The following is a 16,505-nucleotide window of genomic DNA, read 5'->3' as shown; positions in this document are numbered from 1 at the left end:
CCACATGGGTTTGCTCAGTAGTAGCCCCAGCTAAACAAGCATGCTTTGACTTCTGCTTACTCAAAGCAGGCATTAGTGACTTCCAGATAGGACAAGTGAGGGAAGACAGAACACTCAGAAGTGCATCTGACACCTAAAACATCTTTATCAATTCAGTGAAGTACTTGAGCCCAAAAACACATTTCAGGGAAAGAACTCCTGTTAGAACATTCTTTAACAGAAACACTTAAAACAACGTTAACACCCCAGAGCACTGAGCTTAGCTCAGCTGTGAACTCTGTGAACTCAGAATACAGAGCCGGGAAGAGAATCCCATTGTCCCCTTGCCGCCCACCCAGAAGGGGCCGTGCAGCATCCTCGGCCCCCTGCAGAACTGCACCACTCCAGCTGTGTGCCTGGCACGGATACTTGGCCTGAAGGGAAGAACGAACGAAGCTTTTAAACCTTTGTGAACACCTTCTACTGACAGCACAAAACCAGCTCAATCAGGCCAGCTTAAGAAATCACCTCCAGCACTACTACCAGCTCTTGTGTTAAGCTCCTGATCAATCAGTGCCCTCACATTGTGCCAGATCACTTTGCTATAATGCAAATCAAGCATTTCAAGACAGTCTTTCAAGACAGTCCGAAAAGGAAATAATTTATGTGACAAGCTATTACTCCCAAATCTTCCCAAGAAGCTCCACAATTATCCTGTTAATCTGACCATGCTGATGTCATCTCAAAGCATCCACACACAATGCTTCCATTACATAACTACCAAAAAAAAAAACCAAGAGGAAATATTTTTGCTGGACTTTTTTTTTAAACATTTGCTTACATAAAGCTGCATTTGCCTCTTACAGTACCACAAATCATATACTAACAACATACTGCTCCGTATTTCAGACTCCAGTAACATTCCTTTACAGCACAGAAATAGTTACATTATGCTGAAGCTTGTTGAAGTGGCAATGAGAGGACACATCACATTCAACTCACTTTACAGCTCATGAATTATTGCATATTGTACCCGTATCTAGTTGTACCAATTAAGGAAAAATCCATGGGAAAAAAAATCCATCCTGAAATTAAAGCATCATTCATATTAATTGAGAAACAGAGCAACACTCATGGTAATTTCCTCATTTTTCACTGCAGAAAGAAGCCATTAACATCCACCTTAATGTGAAAAACACCACATTTCCCCCATGCTCTGCCACATTTTTGTTATTCTGACTACAGCTCCTGAGAGTTGTGACTGAAAGATCAGTGGCAACTTCTGTAGAAAACTCCAAAATGCATCAAGAGACACAGCACACCATCTCCAGACAATTTCCACGCTTGGCTGCTTTGACTGACCACAGCCTCAAGTCCAGGCACTGAATTTCGTAGTTCCAACACGTAAGTGAAAAGCAAAGCACCACGTTCAGGATGCTCCACTATTATTATTTCTTTTTAGGAATTTACCTGACACTGCCTTCTTGCTGCAATCACTCAGACGAGTGTTTTATTGCATGTTAAAAGACAAGATATGTATTGAAAGTAGCAATTTTATTTGAGTTAAAATTATTTACAAAAACCCAAAGACATACTTCATGAAACTGGTACAAACTATTTTTCCTGCCGTTGGCTTTTGCTCCAAAGATCACAGCTGAGAAATACTGTATAAAATAAAAATAGGATTGGATTCAGAAAAGTACTCTACTGTTCTAATTTCCAATTGAGAGTATTTACACAAATATTTACAATGGAAAAAAGTTACTTTAAAACTTTAATTTGCAAGTTGGCCTCAAGTACCCTTTAATGCAGAGTTATTTGAGGGTCTAACACACAAAAATGCACTGCAGTTCACAGGGTGATTTCTCCCCCCACCCTCAAAAAAAAGTATCTGCATTTGTCAGTGCTTGACAATTAGTTACATTTTAAAAAAACTGTTAAACACTGAGGTAAATCAATTCCCAAACAATTACCAGTGTAACAAAGAAAGGTAGTTGTCCCTGCTTTCCCCATCATCACATTTGGATTTTTTTCTTTTCTCTTACCATCTCTCCACGGAAAACTATATAACCAAATTGAAATCCCATTATAAGTGAAAATCTCTAACATCAGAAAACTAGATGGGCAAAATATTTAATAATTTCCTCCTGATATATATAATTCATATAGAGCTTCTCCCTCTCTCTCAATACTGTTTTTGTTGGTTTGGGTTTTTTTTTACACTAAGGGGAATACAACCTCAAAAACTTTTCTAAGTTACACTGATACACTAAGTTTTAGAAGGTGATGAGAGAAAATGCAAAAAAGTATGACCAATATAAGATTTTTGCCGCTAATCAGTTACTTCCTTACAGAATTCTCAACAATCTGCATTATCAAAAATAGGAAGACATAGAAGGCAGCCACTGTATGTAAAAAATTTACAGCTGGCACTGATACAAAAGCACAAGTTCTTAACTTTATACACGGAGATAACACAAGATCTAAAAGCAGGTTAGATTTCCTGTTATTTCCCCCTCATTATACACAGAACTAATATTCTTATGGCTTCAAGTTTTACAAATTCAATGGAGTAACATGATGTAACTACCTATACAGGTATTTAAAAATGTCAGCGAAGCAGATCTCAGAACAGTCTGCAAATATTCAAGACCACCTTAATAAAAATAATTACCAATTCTGTTGGTCTGAATAGTGAGTGCAAGAAAAAAATTGCTAAAAAAAGTCATGTATTTTCTGGGATTCTTTGTTCCACTTCAGTCTTCAAACACAATGCTTTGCTGTGAACTAGACCTCAGACTGAACAAAATCTTAGCTATATCAGCAGTTTAAGGCTTTGTGTTGTATGCATTTCAACTTTGTCATACTACAGAAGAATGAAATAGAAAGATTATGTCAGCTGGAAACATTAATCCCCATTGGTGTTTTAGCTTCTTTAAAATTCTTCCCCCCTAAAGCATCCAAATTCCTTGCATTGAACATTATAAAACACACCTTGAGTTATTCCTTGAAACAAATTAAATCAGCATTTAAAAGTTTTTGCTTATTAGAAGTGTAAACTACCCTGGGATTAAGTATCTTTTTTTAAATTTTTTTTTCTTTATTTATTTCATTTAATTTTTAAACAGGGCACAACTTTTTACAGTTCCTATTTCTGTTGTGGATAACATACCCTCAAATGGCTTTGTGTGTTTATGGGCTGCATGCTTCTTGGAACTACAAAGCATTATGGTCTAGCAGGTTACAGTACATGGGCCACGGTAGTTTTAGAACTGAGAAATAGTTCAACGACCTAATTTCAATCAAAACAGTATAAAAAATAAACTATCCAATCCTCGCCTCTTTGGATTCCAACAAATTTTAAATATAGACAGTAGTTAAAATCACAAAAGTATTTAAAAATTTATATCTTATGATTTTGGAATTATCTAGTAATAAAAAAGCAGGAGCAAATTAAACTCAAATAGGAGCGGTGCTGCTGTCCAGAACTTCTTTATTAGAACATTTGTTTGATACCTCAGTAGCTAAGCTGCCTTTGCACCTGGCTGGCATGAAACAGTGGCTCAACAGTAAACAGCAGTTGTACTATCAGCAGCAAGTTCTTCCCCTTGAAACTTGTCACGAACAAAGCAAGAAAAAAAGATAGGGAGGGTAAACCCTGCCGAAAATATTTAAATACTGCACTGCATCATAAACAGCAAGGTTTCTTTATTTACTTTCCTCAGAACCTTTTTCCCCTCATTTTTGATAGTTGCAGATTGATGTAGTAACTGTCTTTTAGAAAATGCTGACTGCGTGGTTAAGAGACCAGGTAGCCTTAAAAATCCGAACACGAATGACACAGATGAATGCTCTTGGTATATCCTTCAAGGACGTCTTTCATGACTTCTTCTTTTGTCTAAGGGTAGCTCCAGCATTAGAGTGCCTGCAGCGGAAGTTCAGTATCTAGCAGTGTTCCAAGTATTCAATCACCCTAGAGATAGATTTCTGGCCTGTAGTTCCAACAGCACACTGGAAATGGAACAGAAAACAGAAGTAACAAACACACATTTGTAACACCTTGTTAAAAAACTTGAGTGCTACTCTAATGTCAGAATTTTCGTATTTAAATTTACGTATCAGTAAAAGGAACTAGTTTCAGGCAGACATTCAAAAGTATTTTCCTGAAAAAACACAATATAATGACAGAAAATTCTGACAGACAAATGGGTTTTGAGTATTTAAAAACAGAGTTATCGTGTGCTCTTATGAAGACACAAACTGAAAAATGTTAATGTTTCTAAAAATGTATGAAATATTAACAGAAAACACAATTACAAAAATATCTATATAAATCACTTTAAAATATATATTACTTACAGTAAGGTTCATAAAACTGAGAAATTTTTTGAGCATTTCAGTCATTATTGAGAAGTCCCCTTCAGGTAAGTACTCCCTCACAGTAGTCACATTGATCTAAGAAATAAAAGAATCTTTTTACACTGGGGAAATATTTTCCAACACAGAACTATAGTACTCTGCATGTGACATGCAATAAGACAAGTATATTCACAAAATTATTAAAATGGCTTTTCCTGTCATTATGATTTAAGTCTCTCAAGCACTATTCATGTTTACAGTTTTATGTTTCTAGAAAACAGTAATTGCTAAAATATTTTTGTTGTTAATTTGTTGGTTTTGGTTTTTTTCCTTAAAAAATAGGAAAAAATAATGGACTATCAGGCCTCCCCAGGACCCACAAGATTATCAAGAACTAAAAATGCAACCAGATCACTGCTCTGACATGGAGAGACTGTCCATTTACAACTGTTAAGAGTTGAGAATTACTGAACTTATTGACAATCTCACTCCAAATACTAAAATTGTATGGACACTACTCAGTCCAAAGGCACAGAAAGCACCTTAAAGACCATTTCTGCCACCGCAGTACATTTAGACAAGGCTGGAGGGCAGGTCTGAACCTCATTTTCATTTGAGCATTTATTTGACAGGAGACTTCATGAAGTTCTCAGTCATTAGAGTTCCATATTTTCAACTTCAGCTTTCTGATATGCATTTCCAATCTGAGGCAATCATCTTGAACTAATATGGAGACACACAATTTCATGTAATTTCAAGGGAGGAAAAAAATAAAGCAGACTGATAAAGAATAAACAAGACTGATGGTAACTTGGTTATTAAAACCACTGAGAAAGCACAGGCGTGCCAATTTTCCTTTGCCTTTCTGAAATTCTTTTCTGGCTACAAATAAGGAGAGAGAGGTGAAAGAGGTTAAATATTCAATTCCAACTGTTTTTGAAACACACTGATGTTCAGAAAATTTGTTTTGGATAGAATACCTCTGGCAACTTTTCACAAAGCTGCACACATCAGTGTAGCTTCATCAATGTACTTGTTCACACCGAGGCCGAATTTAATAACCCCCTTTTCAATACAGCAAATTGTTATTTCACTAAAAGTTATACTAGATTTAAGAGCAATTTATTCCCTTACTGGACTCTCCTGACAGAGACAGCCTAGAAGCAGAGCTGTGTATGAGGCCACAATGCAGTCTTCCATGTGCTTCCCAGCATGCTGAAGAGCTGTAAAAAGAGACAACCGAGTGTATTGTATTCTCTAAGCAGCTGCTGCCTTTTACTGCTTCAAATACAATCTTTCATTATCGCTTTCCAGAAATCTTTTTTCTCAAACAAAACGAGCTTTTGGACTGAGATTTCAGAGGCAGGAATCGGGAAGGACTCTACTTACTGACTCAGCAGCACATTCTCGACAAACAAAATGTTCAACTCATTCTGCTGGATAGTATTTTATTATTGGCCATTTCAATGTGCAAACTTTATGCTGAACACACCAAACGACCAATGTAAATGTTGCACGTGGTACTATAGGCCGGGAAGAATTCCCCCAAAACAGTTTACAGTGTTAAGGACAGCAGACATAGCACTTTTTTTGCTGATGACAGCATTTTTTTGCAAACTACTAATAACTGCAGACACCAGTTACTGGAGCTACAAAAAGGATGAAGGATAGAAAGCAAGGTTGGAGCAAATAATATAGCACACCTATGAACAGAAAATTAAAACACTATTAAAAGTAATACACTGCAACTACTATTAGAAGATTCAACATGAACTGGTCTTTCAGACCTGACACATTTTCCAGAGACAAACTACATCACAGCTTGGAGATACTCAATTCCTGGAACAAGCTACCACAGATGCAGCACATCAAGGCATTACACAGATACCTGACATACCAGTGATGGAGTGAGAGGATGTGGACACAAAGAAGGTGGGGACAGAGGAGGGGCACACATGCAAATAGAGAGAGAAGGGGAAAAAAACCCAAACCCTGAAAGTAGCTTGAAACAAGAATCCTGGGAAAAAAACCTAACTTACAAGGACTGTTTCAGAAGACAAGGTCCCTAAAAAGGTTTTGGGTTTTGTGGGTCTCTTATTTTTTTGGGGTTTTTGTTTATTTTGGATTTTTTTAAGAAACTGATAAAAGGTACTATTAAAAAAAAAAGTAGCATAACTTCTGCCACTTCTCGTACTTCAGCTCTGAAGTCTGCAGCAGTTTCACCTGGAAATCTCACCCCAAGAGACTGTGTGTAGATAGGAAGCAGAGGACAAGGTAGGACTTCATGCAATCACACAGTTCTTTGCCTTTTCTGAGCTCATCACAGCCAGACAACGTACCTTTATTAAGATCAAGTTCTTCGTCATCTTCTTCCTTCTTATCCTTCTCTTCAGTACTATCTGGCTTTTCTGTGGAGACCCACTGTATCTCCCCACTTGTCTCCTGCCATTCCCCACTCTTATCATGCTGAGCAGTAGGAGCTTCTTTAATCAACTCATCTGTCTGGCTCTCGGCCAGCTGTGCCGCCCGCTCACACTCCAGGAATAGCTAATGGAGAGAATTTCAGGATAATTTCCATTATAAATTATATCCTAAACATGCTGAATGAATATTGGAAAGTTTATTTCCCCTCCACAATTCACCCCTTAATACAGTAAGTCTTCAATACTTTTCTTTACAATAGCCTTTTCTTCTTCAAAGGAAAATATAATTTGTCCCAACACCAATGCTGTGCTCCACAGCAAGACTTCCCTCCCCAGTGCTGAGCCAGTTGCCAGGCTTCTCTTGGGCTCTGTAAATTAATGGCTTTCTTTGAGACATGGCTTGAAGAATAAAATTTGCCATAATTTCCTGCCCAACTTTGTTCTCTACCAATTTTCATTTTCTTTTCATGCTAGCTACAATGGTCTTGTATTTCTTTGCTTTTACCTTGGTATGTAAAAAGAAAGAATATGAAGAAAGAATTTAAAAGGACTTGGCAAGAATGTGAATGAACCAATCATCTCATATTGTGCATTTATATCTTGTGAATTATTTTCCAAATCATACAACCACCACTTCCAAATACTGCTGAGCTCTATACATTAAGATATTTAATATTATTATTTTTATTGCTAATTTTTCTGGTCTGCTGCTGGACAGTTATTCCACATTGTTAAATAAAACTGTTAAACAGCATCCATAAAATTAACTCAAATAAAAAGTCTGTAATTTCCTTTCAAGTTTTTAATTTTAGTGGAACTCATTCACCAAAATTATTGGTGGATTTCTTCTCTTTAATAAGCTAGTCAATTCAGTATTTAAGAACGCTGTTTCACATCCACAGTCATTACATCTGTATGTAAGAGAAAAGTAGCTTACAGGTTTGAAACAAAAGTTGAGTTAAACCATTTAGGAACAATAAAACTAGAAATAAATTGTATAGGAACAAAAAAGCTTAAGGACATAAGAGCAGCCTTTGGACATCTGTAATAATGATACCACTGTCTTTTACTGGGAAAGCTGTTTCTGTAATAGCACTGCTAAAGTCAAAATTGTAAGCAGCACTGTGCTGTATTACTCAATATTAAACAAAAATCCTGACACATCTTCATTGCCGAGTTCTCCTTTCCCCCTGGACACTCTGATACTGAGAATTGTAGCTATTACAGGACAAATAGTTCTTACCTGCACTAAAGCCTGGACAGCATCAATCTGCCCCGTTATCTTCAGGCTCTCGTCTCCTTCGCCTGTGCACAAGGAGTCGAAAGAACACGATGTCTCCATATTGACCAGACAGTGCCTGTTCCGGGCACTGTATTCCACTAAATTGATCAACAGACCCAGGCCCTGCAAGAATTGGAGAGTCAAAAAGGATTGCACATGTCGAAAAAAGACATTTTAGCAAAAAAAACCCCATACCAGATAAATGTCTTCTTTAGGCCTTATGTTTCTGAGGATACATAACTTACTAACACACCCTTATGAAATGAAGGGAACAGGATTTAAAGGAATATCTGGCAAAACAGAGGTGCCTGTACATGAGAACTTTTATGCAGGCATCTGTTTTTCCAATTCTGAACATCAAAACATCTTTGGAGCTGAAAATTCATTTACAGGTTAGGGTTTCATGCATCCAGCCTTTCGATTATGTTCTTAAGAGATCCTTCACATACACAATTTCACTGTTGCTGTTTAGGCCACACTGATCCATTTTACGTAAGGTGAGGTAAATCTGACAAAACCTTTATCTAAACAATAACATCATATTTCCAAAGTTGAAAAGATATTAAGATGTTTGAAAAGTAGTTGTTCACCAAGCAGTGCACTTTTTTCCCCATCAAACACAGGAAAAAACCCTCAAACCCACCAAATCCTTGCAGAAACTTTAAGTAGCTCATGAAGCATACACATATATGGTCAATGAAAACTGTAGAGGAAACTACTGCTTAATTTGGAATCAGTGTAGCTCAATGCACAAGAGGGGAGCAAATCATTTCCTGTTACTGCAACAAACACAATGACTTACCAGCACCCGAATATCAAATCTCTGTTCTTGAGGTAGGAACTTTGGAACCTGAAGCACACAATTCATTGCTGTGCCTATCAGACCATCTTGTTCACCTGTTTTTGTACTACCCCATTCTGTAAACAAAGAGAGTTCAGAAGGTCAATTTTGAAAATACTCATGTTCATAATAGTAAGCAGATTGATAAAAGCCTTTTGGTTCTAAGGACAAACCAGCCTCTCTCAGCCTAAGTACACACCTCGAACACTACACCTGCAATTACCCACCCAGCTTGCAAAGACAAATTACTAGTGGCTCTAAGCAAGCAGCTACCATACATAACTGCTTAATTGCACTGTACATGGAAAAACCCTAATCAGTACAATAAAAAGTTAACATTAATGTTTTATTTGTTGTTTTACCATTATCATTTGTCAGGTTGAGTAAGACCCCAATGATGGCTCTCATACAGTCTTCCACTGCTTTGCCCACATGGTTAGTTACATTCTGGTGAGGCAGAGACTTATTGTCTGGCAAACAGATACTGTCTTCAGCACGATTATATCGCTGGATTAACTCCTCACAATGCTGCAGGGCTCTGCAGGGAGAAGATGCAAAACAAAATTGTCTTCAGAACATACAGAACATTCCACCTGAATACTTGCTTCAGCAGGAAAAAAGCTCAAACAGAGTTTATGTAGAGTTTTTCTGATATCCAGATGCCCAGTCTGTAGACAGAGACAATGAACTTATCCCCTATAAAATCTTCTATAAGTTCAACTGAAATTGTGAAAACAAAAACCAGGAAAGCTTTGTGGCTTTGAGCCTTATCAGCCTGGTATTTCAAAGAGCAACAGTTAATTTTCCTTCCCAGCTTCAACATTTGGTCTAACAAAAGATATCTTCTCTTCCTACAAACCCAGCCTCTCATATCCTCTGGTCATCAAGGCACAATATAATTCTGACAGTGTTATCTAAATGTTCTCTTGTTCTCTTCTCAGAGCTATGTCCATGCTGTAAGAAATGACACAGGACTTCCTAGTAGGCACGATTCTACTGCACGACATTAGTTTCATGTTAAACCCCCACACTGATTTCAATTACAAATAAAACTAGAAATGTCAAAAATATATACTGGTCTAAATAGCATACTAAACTTAAGTTTGTTTGTTTTGAATTCAAAAAAATACTACAGATATCTAAGCTACAACCATTAAATTATCTTTCCAATGAGGTCTGGGAAGTCAAATTTTCAGCTTCATTTGTTCTGTTATGAAGAGCAATACAAGGGACAGACAGTCTGCACCAGCCAACTGAGACCTCACCCAGATTCATAAATGGGTTAGAGGTGTTTGTACAAGAATCTCTGCCAGGTAGAACAGCCAAGAACAAAATTTCAGTATTTCAGTTTTTACTTACACTGTCAGTTCTGTTATGCTCCCCTTCAGTAAACATATAAGCATAATGAAAACACAGTAAATAAATGCAGCTTCACAAACTGCCCTGTGTTCCTACTGACTTAGTGCAGATGGAGCTGAACCCACAGTTTACAGCTTCTACAGAACCAACAGCAGCAGCACTACACACTGGTAGTCTGCAGATACCTTCACCTTAATTAAGTTCAGCATTACTTAATGGAAAGCAACAGTGGAAATCGTGGGGTTATTCCCCCCTAGAATCTTCTGGCATAACCTTTTATTTATTTTTTCCCCTATCACATGAAAGGTTGCGCCAATTTGTTCTTTCTTTTTTTAGACTTACTTAGCTGAGGAGACTATGAGTTGCGAGTCTTTGTATGCTATCAGATAGCTCTGATTTTCTGGATTATGCACAGTTACCTAAAAAGAGAAAGAGAAAGTAATATTAAAAATAGGAGGGGCCTTTATCCCCCTGAAAGAGAAGCATTCCCTTTCACTACTATCACACTTTATTCAGTTCCTCATTTCTTGGTTACTATCCAGTGTAAACTTTAACTTCTCATTGTGCAGTATTTCCTTGGAGTGATCATCTTTAGTAATTACTCACACAAAATTGTGGCACTAAAGATACAACCCCCTTACCCGACAGAGTAAGTACAGAAACCATGGGAAAGAATGTTTTGCCACAGCAGAACCTTGAATCTACATCCTGGAACTACAGTATCACAGGTGTGTACAGAAAATACAATTATACATGTGATATTACTTTTAGGCCTTGACATCAAATGAGCTTATCATGCATCCAACCATAGCTCACAAGTGCCCTGGATTTCCTTGACTGAAATTTAGAATCAATTTTCAGAAACAACAAGTTCTTCTCTTAGACTTGCATGGTTTAGTGTGTTTTGATTTTTGTCATCTCTCCCAAGTTTCTAAGGATCTTACTACAACACAAACCATCCTTAAGTTCAAATTTGAATATTCTATCACTAAACAAGTCTCTTCTACTATTGCTTGGTAGTTCCATCTATCACATATAAAAGCAGAAAATGGACCTGAAAGTTCTTCCCTTAGGAAGGCACGTAATGAGAAATTTTAAGCAGACACCCTTCAACAATTGTTTGCCTTTCTCAGTTTTTAGCTTCCATTTATACTATCTTTGAGTCTGTCCTTTTATTTTAGTGAAGAAAAGAAGTTACCCCTGCAGCTATTTGCCCTGTAACTTGGGTTTAAGGTGTTGTGAGACCCAGTGACCTGTACTCTGATCCCAAATGTCACTTTCTGATATGTGAAGATGTGTTTCTAGAACATAATAATGCTCTTCTGTTTGCTTACAGTATCCCAGTAAAAACAGAGTAACACTAGTAACAAACACCAAACTCAGCAGAACAAGGCATTGCAGAGAGGCACACACTCACCATTCCTGTCAGTGAAACTCTACAAAAGTATCACGTATTTTGATTCTGTTCAAAGTTCTCAAAGAAGTTTTACCATCATAATTTACATGCTTAACTGAAGACAGGACTACTTTGCCTTTCAGGGCAGTTTTCTCTTTCAGCACAGATGGTTCAAAGTAGCAATTCTTAAAATATGCATTGACTTCTTGCTTCTAAGAAAACACTGTCTCTGTAACGATCAGCTATTACTAAACACACACTGAAGAGTCAAACTCATGCCATGAGAGCAACATCCATAAACAGCAGCTTTTTGTGGAAACTTAAGAAAAAGCACCACGTTACATTTAGTTATTCTTATCAAAAATAAACTTGGAATGCAGTACACACACATAGAATAGTAAAACAAATTTTCAAATATTCCAGAAACACTGATAAACATCAGAAAGTTAGTACAGTCTGTGAAAAACCCAGCATTATAGTGTTATAATGCAATGATATACTAAATGTTACACTGAAAAGATCTGTTTAAGGGTTTTTAGAAATGCAATGTATCTGCTCATACTCACACTTTCTAAGACCCGTAAACATCTTTCTGCACCCCACAACGAAGCAACCAACTTCTCTTCATTTTCATCACTGCTTAGGTGATCCACACATTCTTTAACTAAATAGAAAAAGAAGTTGTTTTCCACTATCAGAAAGAGGTCTGCAAAAGCCAAGTATACAAACTAACCAGCTATTCAGAGCTGCTATCAACGTTGTTTTACACTTTACCACCTGCAATGAATGCCAGCAAACAATCATGAAGACACGATCAGCATTTTTCATTTCTCCAAGTAAATTTAAAAAACGATCCTTAAAATTTTGGCTTTACAAATTTGTGATTGTTGCTACAAATTGCCTAACTTTATATTTTATTTTCTCCTGACAAGGAAAAGATTGTCTAGCACATGAGTATATTCCTTAACTGTAATGGACTGTTTTTCAGCAAAAAGATACAGTAAACACACACTCCCCGCACTTCACCAATCTAAAGCCATAACCTGAAATTGTGTGCAAGTTGAACTACTTCATGCCTCCAGTCATGTTCTTCCTCTGCTTACTTAAGACCAAGCTTTATTCAGCTCAAGAATTCATTTTAGAAATGTCCCTTTTCCTCCTGTGAGATGCTCAATAAAACCTGAGGCATCTCTTTGAAAAAATAACGAAAGCAAAACCTCCACCATTTTTTCTTGAAGGGCTGACTTCCTCTGGGATATTTAGTTAAAAAATACTAGGTCTGAATATAATTCTAGAAGATTGGAAAGGAGATTCTACTCTAGAATAAGTGTGCTGTATTTGTGTGCCAAATAAACATGTGTAGCACAGTAATTGCTGTTCTAAGTTTAAGCCCTTTTGAATCTCGCACATTACATGCAACATTATACACCTGCTGTTTAACATTAAAACTACTTTTAACTCCTCATGCAACAGATTAAAATCACTAATATTTCTCAATAGCTTGATATTGAATTGTGCAGTTTAACACAACTAAGAATTTTTCTGCTTTTAACCACAGAAAATGAACATTACTGAAAGCAAACATCTGATTACGATTCACTATTTTTTTACAACATCAAAGCAGTATCTTCAATGTACCTTTATCTACAATATGATCCAGACCACCCAGAAGTCGCAGTTCTTCTTTAAACCAGTCCCCAGCTCGCTTTGAGGTGAGAGACAGTAACGTCTCCATTGCCAAATGCCCAGTCTGAAAGAGTGAGGAGGTTCTGGAATTAGTGACATCATCACAGGCAGCTGTAGCCAATACATCAAATCATACAAATTATGACGATGGCCAGACTTCGGGAAGGAAGCTTTGGGCAGGGCTCTCCCCACGTGGGTGTGCCCTTCCAGCCTGCGCAGTGGATTTTAGGTGAGGCACAGCCTGCGCAGAACTGGCCCCACCCTTTAACTCCTGAGGTTTATCTGCCATGGCCGAGTGAGCTTGGACAGTGACAGGGAAGTCCTCAGGATTAGAGCCTACAGCCCCTGGTATTGCCAGGAGGTCTCCTATCCAAGTACTGACCAGGGCTGACCTTGCTCAGCTTCCGAGATCTGACAGGATCAGGTGTCAGGGTTTTACCAAGGGCATACAAATACACGTCATATAAAAACCATAAAAAACAGAAGTATAGATTCTGTGTAGAAGAACCACCAGAGGGAGCAAGAACAGACTGAAAAATAAGTGTATCTTAAAAATAAAGATGGCACTTAAAAAAGGTACTTTGCATTTTCAAATTTTCCTTATTAATAACTTAGAAAACCCAAGCAGTCTCCATGTTTCTTTTGTGGAGGAAAGAAATAGAGAAATCATCCAGGCAGGAAAAACAACACAAGAAAAGCCAGAGTGAACACAGCTCCTCTGTCTCCCAAATACACTGGCTCTGCTGCTTGTAGAACACATTTGCTTCCAACATAGGTATTGAGTGTTTTCATTTTAAACCCAAGTAATAAAGCAAATAAACTGAAACACTGAAGAAAATCTTATTCTATTTACTGATTCACTTTTCTTTTAAAAAGAGGAACACATATAGAAATTGAACTATAGCAAAGATAAGTTCACTCCCTGCAAAAGGAAGCAGAAGAGATTTTAGATGACTATCTTAATTAATCCCCTGCAATGTCTTTAACCAAAACCAACACCATTTGTTAAGGCAAGACTATAACTTGTTTTTCCAAAGGTCTCTAATAAAAGGCATATATTAACAATAAAACATTTGTATACATATAGATTTACAGTGATGCAAAAGCAACTAGTAGAGATTTCTGTAACACCTGGAGAACACACAGGCAAATGTGAATGAGTATAAGCTCAATAAATTCATATATGGTACATAAATACAACAATGAAAGCTCAAAAAGCCATAAGATCTCATTAAAACCAGCTGAGTTTCACCACTCTCAAGTTACCTTCCCTCATGGAACGGTAAATTTGCAGTGCTTGGAAGGAGGGCTGGGCTTACTCTGAGCTGTGCAGCATGTTCTGATACACCAGTTCAAACCTCAGCACATCCTGGGAATAACAGGACTCACCAGGCTTGAGTTCAGGTGATTCCCCTCACTTTATAGCTTAAGCTTGAAAACATTGTAACACAGATACCTGAAATCATGCATAATCTAAACCTGACTGATAGAAGCAGATTAAAAAGTCTCCTTGGAAATCTTTACAGCTACAAAAGATTTAGTTAGCTTCCTAAATACCTTCACTGTAAAAGCTCAAAGGCCACACAGTATTTGAAATATGGTGATTAGCTTTCGGCCAAAGGGTGGTAAAACTTTCAAAAACCCCCCGGAGAATATAATCTGATATTTGTACTACTGGGCAGAACTTTTTTTTTTTTAATAAAAGCAACGAAACCTTGCAAACCTTTTGCTTTTGAATAAAGTAATCCATTACATCCAATTTTTATGCCAATTACCACAAAATTTTAACACCAAAGGTTCAAAACATGGTTTCCTTAAGCTTTCAGCCTCATGCTAAGAGTGAAAACCAGAAAAAGCTCTTTCATCATCTGGAAAGAGAAGTCACTTCTGAAGGTTTTTGTTATGGTGCAACAGGGAGGAGTTGGCTACAAGAAGGAGCTACAGAAGGCTGTGCTGACTGAGGCAAGAGCCATTTCCTAACATGAAGGCTCAGTTCTTCAGGTTTTATCATCTTCTGTAAGACAGCTCAAAAAACCTGGAACAAATTCAACACACAGAAAACTCCTTTTCAATTTCTGGGTTTATGATTTTAATTTTAAGAGCAGAACTGTTTGAATACTGTTTGAGTACTTAAAAATTAGCCCAACCTATTCCAGACAGTCAGTCACACAAACAACACGCTCTGTGGAGAAAGTCAGTACTGATCATCTTAGCTTGATCTGTGTGAGGTTTGAAAAAGTGAAGATGTAACTGGTTAGGCACAAACTGGAGTACATCTGCTGTAATTCTCCTGTTTCTCAGTGGGTATGTCTGAGTCTGAAAAGGCAAAGATCTTCTCTTTACCCCCAGAAGATTTGCAATTTTGTCAGCATCTTCTGCCTGTCTTCTGTTAAGAATAGAGATGACTTATTGTATGTCATGACGGAGCATGAAAGCAGCTTGATCTTCTACATATGAAGTTCATTGTTGTCTCAACTTACCACTGCTACTATGTTAAATTGGAAGAGAACCTAATCATCTCATTTGGCTTGCAAATATTCTCTAAACACTATACAGTCTCTGCTTCTAGATGGTGCAGCTGGGAGGAAACCAGTTTCCATCTGCGACATCCTACAGTATTCAGTGCATGTACAGTAACAGCTCGAAATAAATTTAAGAAATAGAGCTGCCTCAGAACAAACCCGAACACACAAGACAGCTGAAACTGATGGGCCAGGATATTATTACTCTTCACTCATAAACGGCTTCCTCATAACACAGAGTCCTTTCTGATAAACCCTCTCCCTTTAAAACCCATGCCTAAGAAAACACAAGAAGAGAACTACAGTTCATAAAAAAGCATGAGGCTAGATCAGATTATGAATATGAGAAAAGCTCAAGCAGGAGACAGTAGTCTTTGTGGCTGGATGCTTTAGCAATGAGGAACCTGTACCAGCTGTTCCATGTTAATAAAGGGAGCTGCCTTACATTTTACAGTGCAAGAGATATCCTGGCACTGACAAACCGTGTGCTATGTGAGCTCCCTTCAGTGCCGAAACAGCCCTAAATAACACTCTGATTATACCAATTCCTAGTTGATCACCAACTAGAGAACAAATTTCATTCTGTGGTGATAGCTTCAGACTCCAAGCTGAAAGTGGAGAATATAATCTCAAATTCATTCTTCCTTAGTAGACTTCC

General features: G+C 37.5%; 1 protein-coding gene across 5 annotated transcripts in view; it reads right to left on the bottom strand.

Moving 5' to 3' along the window:
* Positions 1-1,514: 1,514 nt before the first annotated feature.
* WAPL (WAPL cohesin release factor) overlaps positions 1,515-16,505 on the bottom strand; it is a 142,423-nt gene continuing 127,432 nt past the window's right edge. For all 5 annotated transcript variants that reach the window (XM_071563907.1, XM_071563909.1, XM_071563911.1 and 2 more), the window contains 10 exons: positions 13,278-13,389; positions 12,206-12,303; positions 10,586-10,662; positions 9,247-9,422; positions 8,846-8,961; positions 8,005-8,166; positions 6,678-6,885; positions 5,473-5,561; positions 4,339-4,434; positions 1,515-3,990 (listed from right to left, as the gene is read on the bottom strand). In XM_071563907.1, the coding sequence (XP_071420008.1) occupies positions 3,925-3,990; positions 4,339-4,434; positions 5,473-5,561; positions 6,678-6,885; positions 8,005-8,166; positions 8,846-8,961; positions 9,247-9,422; positions 10,586-10,662; positions 12,206-12,303; positions 13,278-13,389 (1,200 nt within the window). In that variant the 3' untranslated portion in view covers positions 1,515-3,924. The remainder of the gene's footprint in view (positions 3,991-4,338; positions 4,435-5,472; positions 5,562-6,677; positions 6,886-8,004; positions 8,167-8,845; positions 8,962-9,246; positions 9,423-10,585; positions 10,663-12,205; positions 12,304-13,277; positions 13,390-16,505) is intronic.

Source organism: Pithys albifrons, chromosome 9 (genome assembly GCF_047495875.1).
Source record: "Pithys albifrons albifrons isolate INPA30051 chromosome 9, PitAlb_v1, whole genome shotgun sequence".
NCBI lineage: Eukaryota > Metazoa > Chordata > Aves > Passeriformes > Thamnophilidae > Pithys > Pithys albifrons.
This window is presented reverse-complemented; position numbering and strand designations above follow the sequence as displayed.